Source organism: Podarcis filfolensis (genome assembly GCF_964270895.1).
Source record: "Podarcis filfolensis genome assembly, chromosome: 1".
In the NCBI taxonomy this organism is placed as follows: Eukaryota; Metazoa; Chordata; class Lepidosauria; order Squamata; family Lacertidae; genus Podarcis; species Podarcis filfolensis.
The window spans coordinates 61,756,407-61,771,487 of NC_139604.1; the positions used below are offsets into that span (position 1 = coordinate 61,756,407).

The window sequence follows — 15,081 nt, forward strand, 5'->3', positions numbered from 1 at the left end:
GAGGGGGGAAAGCGTGGATTTCAAATACGTACAAAAGTTTGTGCAAGTCTTGTTTTTGCAAATACGCGCCCCCCAGCCGAGAGAAGCTCCTATTTGCAGCTTACACACTACACTGCCAAGGACAGAATTACATACCGATGTGAGGAATGACGGAAAACCGTCCTCTTCTTTTAAAACGGGCTTTCCTTAGTTCGGCCTGGCTGTTTCTCGCATTCCCTTCCCTCGCTCGCCCACTTACCCGACGTGGTTAAGACGGAGGCGGAGGAAGAGGAGGGAAAGAGTGAGGAAGGAGGCATGACGACGGGGCAAGACCATTTTCGCGCGTGTCACAAGGCGCGGACGGGCGGAGGGAAATGAAGCGGACACATGGTCCGCCCCATCCCTCCGCCCTGAAGGGAGCGGAGGGGGCCCTCTCGGCCCACGCAGGTAAACGGAACCCGTCGGCCTAACCCTCCGTGGGGCAAACAGGGGCGCCTCCTCGGCCCCCCCCGCCACACCCTCGAGGAGAAGGTCCCGGAGTCAGGAGCGGGGAGCGGGTCGGGGGCCCGGGGGACGCGTCGTCAGTCACAGCAGCGGCCAGTACTCACCGGGCCCCTCTGAGTGCTAACAGTGGTCGCCATGGCACCTCCCTCAGACCGGGGTGGTTGTCCCTCCTTCCGCCGATGAAACGTCCCTCAATCCGACGCGGCAGAGTCAGCTGATTCCCCCTTCCTTACCGTCTGGCCACGCCCCCAGTCCACCGCTATCCGGCACTGCGCGTGCGCCTGGAGGATCCCACCCCGCCCCTCACCCTCAGTAGACGCCGCCGTAAGAACCGTTACGTGATCACGCGCAGGCGCAGGCCAGAGGAGGTTCCGTTCTCAAACTGCCGCCGTCGCGCGCCTCTCATCCTTTATCCTCTCATCCCCTTTTCGCCGCACACGATGGGAATCCCTGAGCCAGCTGCCGTCTAAGGCGCGTGCGCACCCAGACGGATTTCTTTAGTATCTGGGGCCCGTTGCCGAGGATGTGCCGAATGACAGAAACGGCTCCGCAGGGGCGGCTGAATATTTTAGAAACGTTTTGCTTTAATGGGCCGTTTTTAACGTCACTAGCCCCGCCCCGCTTATTAAAAAGTCACCGCCATTTCCCACCACAGCGGACTTTAAGCTAAGGGCTTGCCGCTTCACTGAACCCGTTGACGCAACCGCGCCCGTGCACCTCCTGATTGGCTGGCTGAGTGCGGGTGGGCGTGGCCGCGTTAGTGCTAGCGGAAGGCTCGCGCGACCTTTCATCCGTCGCTGCTTGTCTTCCTGCGCGCGCAGGAAAGTGAGATGGTAGAATTCTGGCCACTATCGCTTCAGACTAAGTGAGGGGTACCTGTGTGTGTGAATATAACCCCCCCCCCGAAACTTCCCACAACTTCCTACAACTAAAAACAGCTGGCACTATTCCACCCCAAACTTCTCTCCGTCTTTTCGCAAAGCTCGTGCCCAGGAGAGAAGTTAGGGGGGCGGGGGCGCGCGCACACACGCTCTCGCTCTCACTCTCTCCCTGCATCTACAGTATACAGGAATATGATAGCTTCGTTCAGCTCTCACGCTAATCTCACAAGTGAATGGGCCAGAACACTTATTATATTGCATGGCTGGTTCATCTGCTCCGGTGCAGGAGAGGGGAAAAACACCAAAGAGTTTACCATAAAACTAGTCGGGCTGGGGAATAAATGGCCAGAAGTAGCAATATCAGCACATGCTAAAGGAAGAAGTGGAAATACGAGTGATAGAAAGCCAGTGTTGTTTTGGCCATGGTTAACAGTGCAATTGTATGCATATTTAGAGCTAGAAAGGAGTCTACAGGTTATGTAGTACAATCGTTTATGATGTTTATGATTGTCCAAATTGGAGAGGGTTAGAACTATGCAATGGAAGTCGAGAGGGAGAATTCAGAGAGGCTAAAGGTCCCTCGGGTAAAACACACAATGAGAGACACTGTTTATATACTAATGCTGGAGCCTGCTGGACCAAATAGCTGAGCTGGAGTGCTTGGTTTTAAAGGAGAGCATAGATATAGTGAACATAATGGCAACCTGGTGGAGAGAACCATTGGGTCATGGTTATCTTTCTGTACAAACACTATAAAGGGGTAACTTCCACCCTTAGTTAGGCTTAGTTAGGCCCAAGCATGGGGCCCATGGGACTGTTTTCCTCAAACCTTGCTCATCTTCCCCACAGCTGACATGACATCAAGTGTAGGGTTGGTAGGTACATGTTCTTTTGCACGTGGAGCTACTGGAATCAACTGCAAGGAGAAGTTCCCAATCAAAAGCTGCATAGGACAGCTGAGGGGGCTCACTGTCAGTGCTGATTTGTTTGCTGGCATGGTTTGAATCCAAACTGCACCTGAAAATTGACTTTAAAGGGTGGGTAGCCTTCGGCTGCCCACCTGTCAGTTGGCCTCCAGGATTTAAATGGTATTACGCATCCAGCCTGTTGGTGAGTCTAATTCCCCATCTCTTCTCTAAAGGAAGGCATTTTGAAAGTCATGTTGCTCTGTATAACAAAGAGGGCATAGACGTCCAACAAATTAGAAATTTTCAGAGGTGTAGACTCTTTCATAGAATCACTCAGTGGTAGTATCAGTATCAAAATTAATTAAGTGCAAGGGGTATTTGAGATGGAGAATGAAATCAATGAGGTATCCCAAGTAGGAAGTGTTACATTAATGTTGTTGTTGTTTAGTCGTTTAGTCGTGTCCGACTCTTCGTGACCCCATGGACCAGAGCTCGCCAGGCACTTCTGTCCTCCACTGCCTCCCGCAGTTTGATCAAACTCATGCTGGTAGCTTCAAGAACACCATCCAACCATCTCATCCTCTGTCGTCCCCTTCTCCTTGTGCCCTCCATCTTTCCCAACATCAGGGTCTTTTCCAGGGAGTCTTCTCTTCTCATGAGGTGGCCAAAGTATTGGAGCCTCAGCTTCACGATCTGTCCTTCCAGTGAGCACTCAGGGCTGATTTCCTTAAGAATGGATACGTTTGATCTTCTTGCAGTCCATGGGACTCTCAAGAGTCCTCCAGCACCATAATTCAAAAGCATCAATTCTTCGGCGATCAGCCTTCTTTATGGTCCAGCTCTCACTTCCATACATCACTACTGGGAAAACCATAGCTTTAACTATACGGACCTTTGTTGGCAAGGTGATGTCTCTACTTTTTAAGATGCTGTCTAGGTTTGTCATTGCTTTTCTCCCAAGAAGCAGGCGTCTTTTAATTTCGTGACTGCTGTCACCATCTGCAGTGATCATGGAGCCCAAGAAAGTAAAATCTCTTACTGCCTCCATTTCTTCCCCTTCTATTTGCCAGGAGGTGACGGGACCAGTGGCCATGATCTTCGTTTTTTTGATGTTGAGCTTCAGACCATATTTTGCGCTCTCCTCTTTCACCCTCAATAAAAGGTTCTTTAATTCCTCCTCACTTTCTGCCATCAAGGTTGTGTCATCTGCATATCTAAGGTTGTTGATATTTCTTCCGGCAATCTTAATTCCGGCTTCGGATTCATCCAGCCCAGCCTTTCGCATGATGAATTCTGCTGTTACATTAATGGGTGATTTCAAATACCTTTCTAAAGGCTGGGTAAATGTGATTAGTGTTGCCTTCATTCAATGAAAGATCCCTTGCTGCAGAGGAACAATGCCAAGGAATACTTAGCAAGGCCTCACTCCTTGTTCTACAGAGGAACAAAGAATGCCCAAATAGGGCTTATAACATCAGTCAATGAGTCACAAGTACGAAAGCCAGCACAGGCACCAGTTTCATATAAGTTATAATATTTTAATCAAAGCGGTTCATACATTCATCTGAGTCAGTGGGACAGGAGCCACATTGTGTGGTGTATTTTATTTATCTAAAGCATTTCCTTTGACCTTTAGGTGACACAGCTCCAAGAGTGGCTTACATATTTATTTAAAAATCAAATCATTTTTTAAAAATAGAAGTGTATGGTTTTTAACTGTCCTATTTAACTTTATAGTGATAGTGACATTTTGTCTCAATAGCTGCTTCTTCCTTACAGGGCAGTTGGTGTCCGTGGTAGCTGAAAGGAGAAGGGTCCTGTCCTACCAGAAATGCACCAGCAGATGGGGAGGGGGGTGATAATATTTTACTTTGCTACCTGCTTCTTCTGTCTCTATGAAGGCTATGCATGCAGTGTGGTGTGCTATAATCTATTAATCACAAAGGAGGTGGAGAGTTTGAGCAAAGTTAGCAGCTTCATGTGCATATACCTCTCATGGTATGTGGTCTGCATCTACATGTGCAGAAAAATTAAGTGATAAGAGTTCCTAAGTGGTAGAATAGCCATTACAACTTTACATAAGAAGAGCCCAACTGTATCAGAACAAAGGCCCAACTAATCCAGCATGCTGTTCTCACGGTGGCCAGGCAGATGTCTATGGGAAGCCCACAAGCAGGACTTGTACTAGAGGAGAATCGTATTTTTGAATGCCCTTCTATATATCAGTACAGTGGTACCTCAAGTTACAAACGTCTCAGGTTACAAATGCTTCAGGTTACAAACTCCACTAACCTGGAAGAGTTACCTCGAACTGAGAACTTTGCCCCAGGATGAGAACGGAAATCGTGTGCCGGCGGCGCAGTGGCAGCAAGAGGCCCCATTAGCGAAAGCATGCCTCTAGTTTCAGGTTAAGAACGGACCTCCGGAACAAATTAAGTTCGTAACTAGAGATACCACTGTAGTAGCAGCAGCGTGGCTAGCCGCTTGGGTGTCCTGGGCGTTGCGTGCACCCTGCACCCAGGGGAGGGGTGAGTTGGGGCAGGGCATGCTGTGCGGAGACTTGCCGCCACCTCCCCCTCAGCTGTAGGGCGGCTGAGGAAGAGGCAGTGGGCAGATGCAAGCCCCATGCTGCTGCTTTAGGCAGCATTGAACCTGCAGGCGCTGAGCCACTGCGTCACTTCCAGGAGAGACGTGTGACTCGGGTGCCTGCAGGCCCCGCGGTAAGTGCAGCCCTCCACAGTGTGGCGGCCAGTGCCCCCCCTCCCCCTAGCTACGCCTCTTGAGTAGTAGTAATAAATATTTGCATGTAGGAAGCTGACATGGGCTAGATCTTTGCTCCCTGACAAAGGGTAGTGTGGTTTTTGAAGGGAGCATTCCAATATAGCATTCTTTAGTTTAAAGAGGTACTGTCGATTCTAGAATTTTACCACATTCTGCTCATTTTGTAGACCAAGGCATATTTTGCACAAGCTGGAAACCATTGCCAATGGTTTCTTCCTGCAGGCTTACATGCTGGGTCAAACTGAGCTGAAGTAACATACATGTGCATGAGAATTGGCCTTTGAAGTCTTGGAACATATTCTGATTTTCTGAAGGAAGCGGCAGTTGGTCCTTGTATAGAGGAAGAGCAATTTGTGCCATCACTAAAGAGGAGTCTGCATCAAATGGTAGTTGCTGCAAGTTCAGCCTGCTTTTTAAATATTTAGCATCTGACCTCCTCTAGCCTCTTGTGTAATTCTGGTCTCTTCAACAGAACAAAGACAACTTTCATATTAATCTGAGTGCTGTTCTGGGAGATAAAAATCTGATCATTTCAAAGCCTATTTGAATAATGTAGCTGCTTCCTGCTGCTAATATCTGCAGCATTAATTTAGTCATTAATTTAAATTCGTGCTGCAGATCTCAACAGCTGGAAATAGAATAGTGCAATTAGGAGCTTTCTAAATTTATAACAGATATTTTTATGCACTATTGTAATGCATGTATGAAGGTATGGCAGCTCAGAGTTATCATGCCGGCTCCAATAAATACATTGATTATAAATGGATTCAATTCATGGAGTGTGAAAGATAGCATCTACTAGATTCTAGCAGGACAAGTTGAAAACAAAGGCCACCAAATGTCAGCAACAAAATAGAATTCAATTCAGGCAAGTGAACATAGGGTTTGTTTAGCCAAATGATTATATATCCTGCTGTTTGTTGCCTTGATCTTTGAGTGCTAACGCAAATCAGCACTGTAGTATGCCAGAGTGGTTTTGTTTCTGAGGAGGGCCAGAAGGGGGCAGTAGGCTGCAAGCATGTCCTCATTTGATGTTAACAGTTATCCAAGAATCTCCAGGCTGTTTCTGCAAGGCTGTGCTTGATTTAGAGCAAATTTGCTGGTTGCTTGCGCTGAAGGCCTGGAGTAGATTTCTCCTAGGAATTTATTCTCATAGAGGGGAAATCTCAAGAAGTAGTGGTGGTTAGTCCAAGATTGTATTTGGCAGTATGGATACTTGTGTACTTACATGCTGTTAAGATAAAACTGAAATGCTGAAAGACAAACCTAGAAAACAAATTTGTGACATGAAAAACAAAATTTGGCTCTGTGGCAAAAGAAAAGAAAACGTGTTAGTTGTGGCTCTGGGTAATTCTGATCACAATCTTTGTTTCCAGCATTTAATTTGCTGAAGCAGAATTGACAATGCAGATCATCACTATAAAATTAACTGTAACAGAACTAGTTCTTGAATTCTCCTGTGTAGCTTTCTGGACATTGAGTTATTGTCTGCTTGCCAGGTCTTGCAACTAAATTCCCTAACAGCTTGGTTAAGGAAAGTGCATCTGGAATATCAGGAAAGGTTTTTTGGTATCTGCTTGCAGCACAGTCCTATGGCTTGGCTTCATCTTTACTGAATCGCCAACCCCACTGTGTTCAATTTGTTTTACTCCTGGGAAGATGTGCATAGAATTGCAGCCTTATCTTATTACCTTTGACATTCATATACCACCATCCCTCACAGGAGCTCAGTGTTAAATAAAGAGTTATTCCCTACTATCCATTTTATCCTCACATCAATTCTGTGAGGAGGGTTCATCTGAAAGGATAATTACGGACTTAAGATCACACAATGAGGTCCATGGCTCAATGGAGATTTGAAGCTGGCAGCGGAATACCAGTAGTTGGAAGCAGTGCTTTTTTCCTGGGGGTACTCAATGGTACACAGTACCGGCACCTTTTTAAAAGAAGCAGCAGCAGCAAAGCACTGATTAAAAGTATGACACTTACTGTAACAACTTCATGGTGAGTACTGGCACTTTTTTTCCTAGAAGAAAAGCACTGGTTAGAAGACTGATTGGGGTATTGAAAGCCCAGAGCTGGTAACTCTGTAAGGCAATAGGAACCCAGTGGGGTGGATAGAGCCTTTACCAAGCAAAGGGTACTGCAATACCTCACAGACTGCCTCTCCCCATATGAACCAACCTGGACCCTGCGGTCATCACCTGAGGCCGTTCTTCATGAGCTCCCTCCACAAGAGGTCTGCAGGGTGACAGCACAAGAATGGGTCTTTTCTAGGGCGGGTTCCCGTTTGCAGAATGTTTTTTCCTAGGGAGGCTCGCCTGGCCCCTTCATTACATATATTTAGGTGCCAGATGACAACCTTTCAACCAGGCATTTGGCTGATTAACATTCTATGGCTTTTTAAATTCGTTTGATGGAGGGGAGGTTATTGATTTGTCTTTGTTTAATTATGGATTTTGTATTTTTCTGTTGTGATCAACCAACGGATCTTTGGGTGAAGGATGGTATATTATTATTATTATTACGGATGGGTGATTAGAATTAAAGTACCCTCTTCTAAGTTGTGGGCTTCGGCTAGGGAGGGTACAACAGTGACTTCTAGTGATACCTGTGTAACAGAAATCTGCTTGCCCAACAGGGCTTCTGGTTTCTTTTTTCCTCTGTCCTGTCTCCTGTATACCCCTAAAATTCAGAGCAGATTTTGGGTTGCAGAGGGCAAGGAATGAAAGAAAAGTCCTGCTTGGCTGTTGCTGTAACTTGCGCCTCCATGGAAAGGGAGGCGTCAAGGATTACACCAAACTCTTAATGGAAGGCAATGGCACTAATTGGGCCCCCGCAAGAGAAGGGAGTTGGTCCCTCATCTCCATGCCATCCCGACCCAGCCATAGGACCTCTGTCTTTGAAGGATTTAGTTTCAATCGGCTCCCACAAAACCATCCAGCCACAGTTTCCAAGCATCTGGTCAGTGTGTTTGGGGCCGAGTCGGTGTGGCCATCCATCAGCAGATAGAGCTGAGTGTCATCAGCATATTGGTGACAGCCCAGCCCAAAGCTCCGGATAATCTGGGCAAGGGGGCGCCTAAAGATGTTAAAAAGCATCGGGGAGAGAATTGCGCCCTGCGGCACTCCACACACCAAGGAATGGCGTGACGACATTTCCCTCCCTAGTGCCACCCTCTGTCCCCGACCAGAGATAAAAGAGCACAGCCAGTTACGGGCTATGCCCTGTATCCAGAAGATCATGATCGACCATGTCAAAGGCTGCTGACAAATCTAAAAGGATCAGCAGTCCTGACCCACCTCGATCCAGTTTTCTATGGAGATCATCTGTTAGGGCAACCAGAGCCGTCTCGGTCCCAAAACCAGGATGGAAACCGGACTGAAATGGATCTAAAGCCGGTGTTTCCTCCAGAAACCTACCAAGCTGTTATTGCTGTTTCTTAGCTGGAAGGATGTACAGTTAGGCTACAATTCTAGACCTGCTTCACTAGCAGTAAGCTCCAAGTAACTCAATGGTGCTTGCTTCTGCCTTGGATTGTGACAAAATGTGGGTCAGTAAAAGGATATCCTAGAATACTATTACAGATGCTAGGATTTTGGCTATTTGTGGAATGAACAATACTTTGCACATTTCATTCTCTCATGTGAGCAAAACAATTAATTTCAAGCAGGACTCAGTTTTTATTTCTGTGGACTAGATCCTCAGTATAGGCCTATCTGTGTAAATCTGATGGGCTGTTTCCAGCAAAGTCATTGTGGAAATGGAATGAATTGCTCTTGTACAACACCTCTCCTCCCTCTCCTCTCCCAGCATGATTGCCATACCTCGCCCCAAATCTGCTCTGCATCTCCCCTCAAACCTCAGAAGGGGACTTAGAGGCAGTGGGGGAGTTGAAGTGGGGGAAGTTCTGTTGTGTGAGTGAAAGATGTTCACTTAGCTGCACAAGAATTTGTATTCAATTCAATTATTCCAGTGCAAACTAATGAACTTGTTGGTGTCAGCCCAGTTAAAATTGAAAGGTCTTCCAGTGTTGCATTTAGTTTTAGACTTCTTTGCAAGTGCTGCCAGCATTCAGAATCCTTTATTTCTGAGATTATTGCATCAAGCAGCAGTGATCTAATCATATGTGACTAAGGTAAAGGGTAAAGGGACCCCTGACCATTAGGTCCAGTCATGGCCGACTCTGGGGTTGCGGCGTTCGTCTCTCTTTATTGGCAGAGGGAGCTGGCGTACAGCTTCCAGGTCATGTGGCCAGCATGACTAAGCCACTTCTGGCGAACCAGAGCAGTGCACGGAAACGCCGTTTACCTTCCCGCCGGAGCAGTACCTATTTATCTACTTGCACTTTGACGTGCTTTCGAACTGCTAGGTTAGCAGGACATATGTGACTAGACTGAAGTAAAATTCAAATAATTTATTTTCTCTTAATACAGTATAAGTATTAGCAACAAACAGCACAAACCAACAAGTATAGGTTGTTGGTTGCAGTGTACAAAACTGAATCCATTCAAATACAGTTATAAAGAAGTCAGCATATGAATAATCATAAATCTCAATACAGAAAACCAAGGAGATCTAAAGCAGCAGCAGCATATCCAGTACAGGTCAGATTTACAGAATGCCTCAGACTGAAAAACCTCTCCTGGGTTCCTCCAAAATCTATTTATTTATTTGAACATGCATCTATGTAATTTGTATGTGCAGATATTAGGCCTCTTACACAAAGTAAAAATGAAAACCAATTTTTAAAATTATTCAAATGTAGCCTGATTAGTTGTTTACTCTCTGGAGGTATCCTACTCTTAAAGGTTAGCAAAGTTTCCAGCTCTTCAATTGTAGGTTATTTACTGATGATGATGATGATGCTTTTTTCCATGCTGAGGAGACAAAGCATTGAAGTAACGTGCTTGTTTTTGCCACATTTCAAGCAAAGCAATGCATATATTCAGCTCATTAAACTTAACAATGCTAAGTACAAGAACATCACCTACCAGTTGATATGAACTCGTTTTTTAAAGAAAAAATATGTAAAGTTTGAGAGATATCATCATGATTGTAGCCTGGAGAGGGAGTTACTTATTTTAGCTTAGAAGAGGTGATTTGGGAGTGGAGAGAAACACTTTGTGATCACTTTTATATCAATGTAATGAGCATGCAAACCACATAAACTCACAGTTCAGAGTCAATCCCACACAAAAACAACAGTACCAAAAATCCACGTAGCACAGGCTACTTGTAGGCTCTATGTTATCTTGGTACCCCCAAGTCACTGGAGGTGGCTAAAACATTAATAGAGATGAGTGAACCTGCCTCGTTCTAGTAGTGCTTAAGGAACATGGACTGTGATGTCATAACCAGTGTTGTTTTTTAAGAGAAAAAGGTGTTGGTATTCACCATGAAGTTGTTACAGTAAGTGCCACACTTTTAACATTTGGGGGGGGGGAGGTGCCAGTACTGTGTACTCCTAGAAAAGAAGCACTGGACTCATCACATTTTATGTTTCCCCAGCTTTGCCATTAGCAGCCAATGATATGAGGTGGGAGGAGTGGGGTAGGAAGGTTGCCATTGCCACTGGCTGAGCGGTTCATGAAACAGCAAGTAGTTATTAATGGGAGTGACAGGTGTTACTATTTTCCCAGGTGGACTATTTCTAAAACTAGAAGTCACTGGTGAACAAAGGCATCTGATGAATTCATACTAAATCTGGTAATTAAAGTGAAAATTGAAGCCATGGGAAAGGTGAGAGAACAGAAGTCTTAAAAATCCACTATGGTAACATATGGATGTAATTTTCAAAAGCGGCTTGGAGAAGCAGTTAAGGTGTCTAAAATGGCTATAAATCAAATTTGTTTTGTAATAAAAATTTAGACACTAGGATTTCCCCTCCCCATTCCATAATTTGAGTTCCTGCGTTTGTTCTTCCTTCAGCCTTTGCTTTCATTCCCCTCCCTAATCTAATGCATAATTTTTGCATGATAATTTGTTAGCATGATAATTTCTACTCCCAGTCTGACTACCATGAGTGATTGCAAGTGCCAGTAACAAAAACGAGTTGTTGCATTAATCCAACGCTTTTTCTTGTCGCAAATAGTATGTATGGATCTTTCATTATTGAAATAGGTCTGTATAAGTTGGTATTTCAGGGCACTTGATTCTAATGGGCCAGTAGCTTATTAGAGCACAGGTTCTTCTGTTCAGTTACCTGTGGAGACCTTAGCAGCACAATCTGGAAGCAGTCATGGCTGCACCAAGATCTTTATGCACCTATCCTGCTGACAAAACTAATACTGTACCAAAAACTGTTCCACATTTTATCTGAACATTTTCTACCAATTAATTTTTAAAAATGCATTGGAAAAATATCAAAAGGGAGGGAACATTTCAGTGATGTTCTCATGGGTAAGGTGCAAGGTTTTTGTTGGGCTCACCTTACTTTGGAGGTGGACAAATATTTTGTGAGTGTTCTTTCCTTATTTAAATAATCTCTCCAGTTGTTTGCACTCTGTAGGTTTAATGGGGTCCTGAACTTCCTGAAAACCCTATTAAGTCCTTGGCTGGGCTTTTCTACAAGTACATGGAGACACAGAAGCTTTTTGTTAACATTTTTCTAGAGTATTTTTACTTTTAAATAAATCATTAGGTGAATAATAAGGGTGTAGAAATACTCTTTAAAGGGAAGAGCTTCCGTTGAAAAACAAAACCAGCAAGGGTGCAGATCTCAGAAGCTTATTAGTTATCTTTTCCAGCTCCTTGCATTTCAGATAAAGCCTAGGGGAAGATGTTGCGAGGTACCTCCTTCCATGGACCTTTTAGATTTCTCTACTTTTTGGTACCTGTAGAAGACTTTCCTCTTTCAACAAGCCTTTCATCCCATAAATGAAATGCACCATTTACTTCTGCTGAGAAGCAGCCCCAGGGAGTCTTCGGCTTTTGCACCCTCTTAAATCCATACCTGTACCATGGAGCTTGTGAAGAAAGCGGAGACAGAAAAATGCCCTTTCAGAGCTCCTCAAAGTTGACCTACTGTTTCAGTGCAAAGGCTAAGTGAAACGCAGCTGTGAAATGTGTGTTCAGACAGGTAGCTCACTGGGCAGCAGAGAAATAAGAGGAATGAAATACACACCAGGCCAGCAGAATATCTACTGTTCATGCAGCACAAAGTAAAGCAAGTTGAAGAAGTGCAATATATCTCCTTAGAATGTTGTATGTTTTGTCTCCTACAGAACCATAGAACACTTCACTGGATGCTGTACCTTGCCTTGGACTTGCTGCCAACAAAAGAAAGAACCATCTAGCTACCACATAGCAGTATCAGCAGAAGGTTCAGGTGCATCGCCATAAGTGAATTTTTGAGAGCTGGAATTAGCAGATCTTTTCTAGTGGAGAATGTCAAGCAAAAGCCGTGAGAAAATATAGAAGAGAAATGAGAAATTGCTCTTGGGTTGCTATGAAGCCACTCTTCCTCTCCTTTCACAGGATGTAGGACCCACAAGCAGAAACCTACACACAAATTCCAACAATTATGTTTCCCATTCTTGCAACGTTCTTAAGTAAAGTTACAGAGAAGAAAAAAATAAAATGTAAATTCCAGGTGAAACAGAGTAGAATATCTGCTCTTCAGTTGCACCTTTCTTGAAAAGATCCTCCAGCACTTTAGAAATACTTACATTGACTACTGGAGCCAAAGAGTACTCAATAATAGTTCCTTGTCATCCTGGAAAAAGTTACAAGGGGGTGCCACAGGGTTCTGCCCTGAGCCCATTGTTGTTCAATGTCTTTATAAATGATTTGGGTGAAGGAATTGAGGGGATGCGCATGAAAATTGCAGATGATATCAAACTGGGAGGGATAGCTATTGCCACAGTAGACAGAATCGGGATTCAAGATGACCTTCACAGATTGAAAAACTGGGCCCAAACTATTTTTTTTTAAAGAAATGAATTTCAATAGGGACAAATGTAAGGTTCTACCCTTAGGCAGGAAGAGCCAATTTCACAAATAAAAGATGGGGGACACCTGGCTTGCCAGTAGTACATGTGAAAAGGATCTAGGGATCTTACAAGGCCACAAGTTTAACATGAGTCAATAGTGTGATGCAGTAGTAAAAATAGGTAATGCTATTCCAGGCTACACCAACAGAAGTATTGTATCCTGATCAAGGGAACTGAGAGGAGAGATGATAACCAATGACCATCTCAAATACGGTGTAATATTGATGTATCTTTCCCCCCCTATGTAAGATTTTTATTATATTAAGCAGTGTTTTTTAAAAAATAAAAATAAATGTTTGCTTTACTCCCCAAAGACAGTGGTTCTGTTCACGCTGGTGGGCTATGCCTTTATATCTGTCACAGATACATGGTTTGGAACAAAAGGGAAGATGGAAGAAGAAGAAGAATGGCTGCTATCCATTTCTAAAGTCAGGTTCATGGAGGCAAGGCATAGTAAGTATAAAGCAATAATAAAGATTACTCTGCTTGTTTTGCCAAACAAATAAATAGATTCCAGGCTTCAATTTATAAAACAGACATTAGACCAAACAGCACGCATCCCTCCCTGTCTCCATAATTGTGTACCACACTGTCATAGTTAGTGATTGGACTAGATTAATATTGGCAGAACTGGTGTTCTGACAATTGCTGGAGACTGCAGCAGAAGAGTGGAAAGCACTGCTGAGCAGTTAATAAGTGGCCATTCTTCAGTCATGCAGCACTTGGAATAGCTTTTCAAAGGGAGAAAAGAAAATTCTATTGGGTTTCAACACCTGGTTGAGCAGCTCAATAGAGACAAAATTGAACGTTATAGCAGAATCATTATTTATTTCAGGACTACATCTTCATTGCATGGGCAGTCTTAAAATGAAAGTTATTTCAATGTGAATCAAGTTCACGCCAGCATCTCAGACGGCTTCTGTGGGAAAGGAGCTCTTTACACATAATTTCAGGTGGCAATCATATCCAGCTGAACACATTGGGAGGTCTTTGTTTTTGTTTCAATGTGTTTAAAACATGCTGGATTAATAGGAACAATACCAAGGTGACTTAAAAAACAACAACACCCTATTTGTGAGATGCATTGTTTTCCAATTTTAGCAACAGCAAATTAGCTCTGATTAAAATAATGGTGCTGTTGGTGTGTTAGATTTAGGACAGATAAAAGAAAGCTTATTTTTTGCACAGTGCATAGTTAAACTATGTACCTGCAGGAGGCAGTGATGGCAACCAACTTCATTGGCTTTGAAAGAGGATTAGACAGAATCATGGGGGAATATGTTTGTCAGTGGCTAGTAGCCATGAGGGCTGTGTTCTGCCTCCATGGCCAGAGGCAGTAATACTTCTGACTATCAGTTGCTGGATACCTCAGGAGGGGAGAGTTCTCTTGTGCTGGGGTCCTGCTTGCAGGTTTCCCATAAGCACCTGGTTGGGCACTGTGATAACAGGATGCTGGACTAGATGGGTCATTGGCCTGATCCAGCAGGTGGTTCTGATGTTCATATGCCAGCTAGCCATCTGAAGTATTTTTCTTGACCTCTCAAAAAGCGCAATAGTATTCTAGCTCTGGGCCCTTGAGACAGAGCAGGGTAGTCACCAAATAAATAGCAAAACCCTTTGGAAATTGTCCTTTTGGTGAATTGATGAAATTTAAATGGAGGGTAATTCCAACGTCTTGTTCTCATTAACTCTGTGAAAAAATACATTTCTCTCTCTCAAGCAAAGTCAACATCATTATTCTTTTGACTCTGGTTCATTACAAGTAGTCTTTGCTTTTATGCAGTGAAACTGTGTTTATCCCCTATAATTTAGCTAATCCTTTCCTCTCCCTGCAGTAACAGGATAGACATGCAAATCAGCTCCTATCAATTTCATGTGTGAAGTGGAAAGTCAGGCAGTAGGAATGGAAGTGGGGGCTGGGGCTGGGGAGGAGGTTCTGCCACTTGAATGTCATACATTCCCCCATTGGGTACTCCAATTTTATAGCTATTAGTTTTTATAATTAACAGTGAATATTAAAGAGATTTTAAGATA

At 44.1% G+C, this 15,081-nt stretch overlaps 2 protein-coding genes across 9 annotated transcripts in view; one reads left to right on the plus strand and one right to left on the minus strand.

Annotated features, from left to right (window-relative positions):
- TOLLIP (toll interacting protein) overlaps positions 1-1,189 on the minus strand; it is a 33,881-nt gene extending 32,692 nt beyond the window's left edge. Inside the window, exon 1 of one of the 5 annotated variants that reach the window (XM_083587866.1) lies at positions 588-1,189. In XM_083587866.1, coding sequence (XP_083443992.1) covers positions 588-620 — 33 coding nt within the window. In that variant the 5' untranslated portion in view covers positions 621-1,189. Of the gene's footprint in view, positions 1-135 lie in introns of all 5 variants that reach the window. The other 4 variants (XM_083587868.1, XM_083587865.1, XM_083587869.1 and 1 more) reach the window with 4 other exon arrangements.
- LOC310750338 (uncharacterized protein) overlaps positions 341-15,081 on the plus strand; it is a 31,100-nt gene continuing 16,359 nt past the window's right edge. For 2 of the 4 annotated variants that reach the window (XR_014542061.1, XR_014542062.1), the window contains exons 1-3: positions 341-426; positions 12,280-12,383; positions 13,362-13,500. Coding sequence is in view for 1 of the 4 variants with exons in the window: in XM_083588226.1 (XP_083444352.1) it covers positions 10,787-10,795; positions 13,411-13,500 (99 nt within the window). In the remaining 3 variants the exon portion in view is untranslated. Of the gene's footprint in view, positions 427-10,695; positions 10,796-12,279; positions 12,637-13,361; positions 13,501-15,081 lie in introns of those variants that run through there. The other 2 variants (XR_014542063.1, XM_083588226.1) reach the window with 2 other exon arrangements.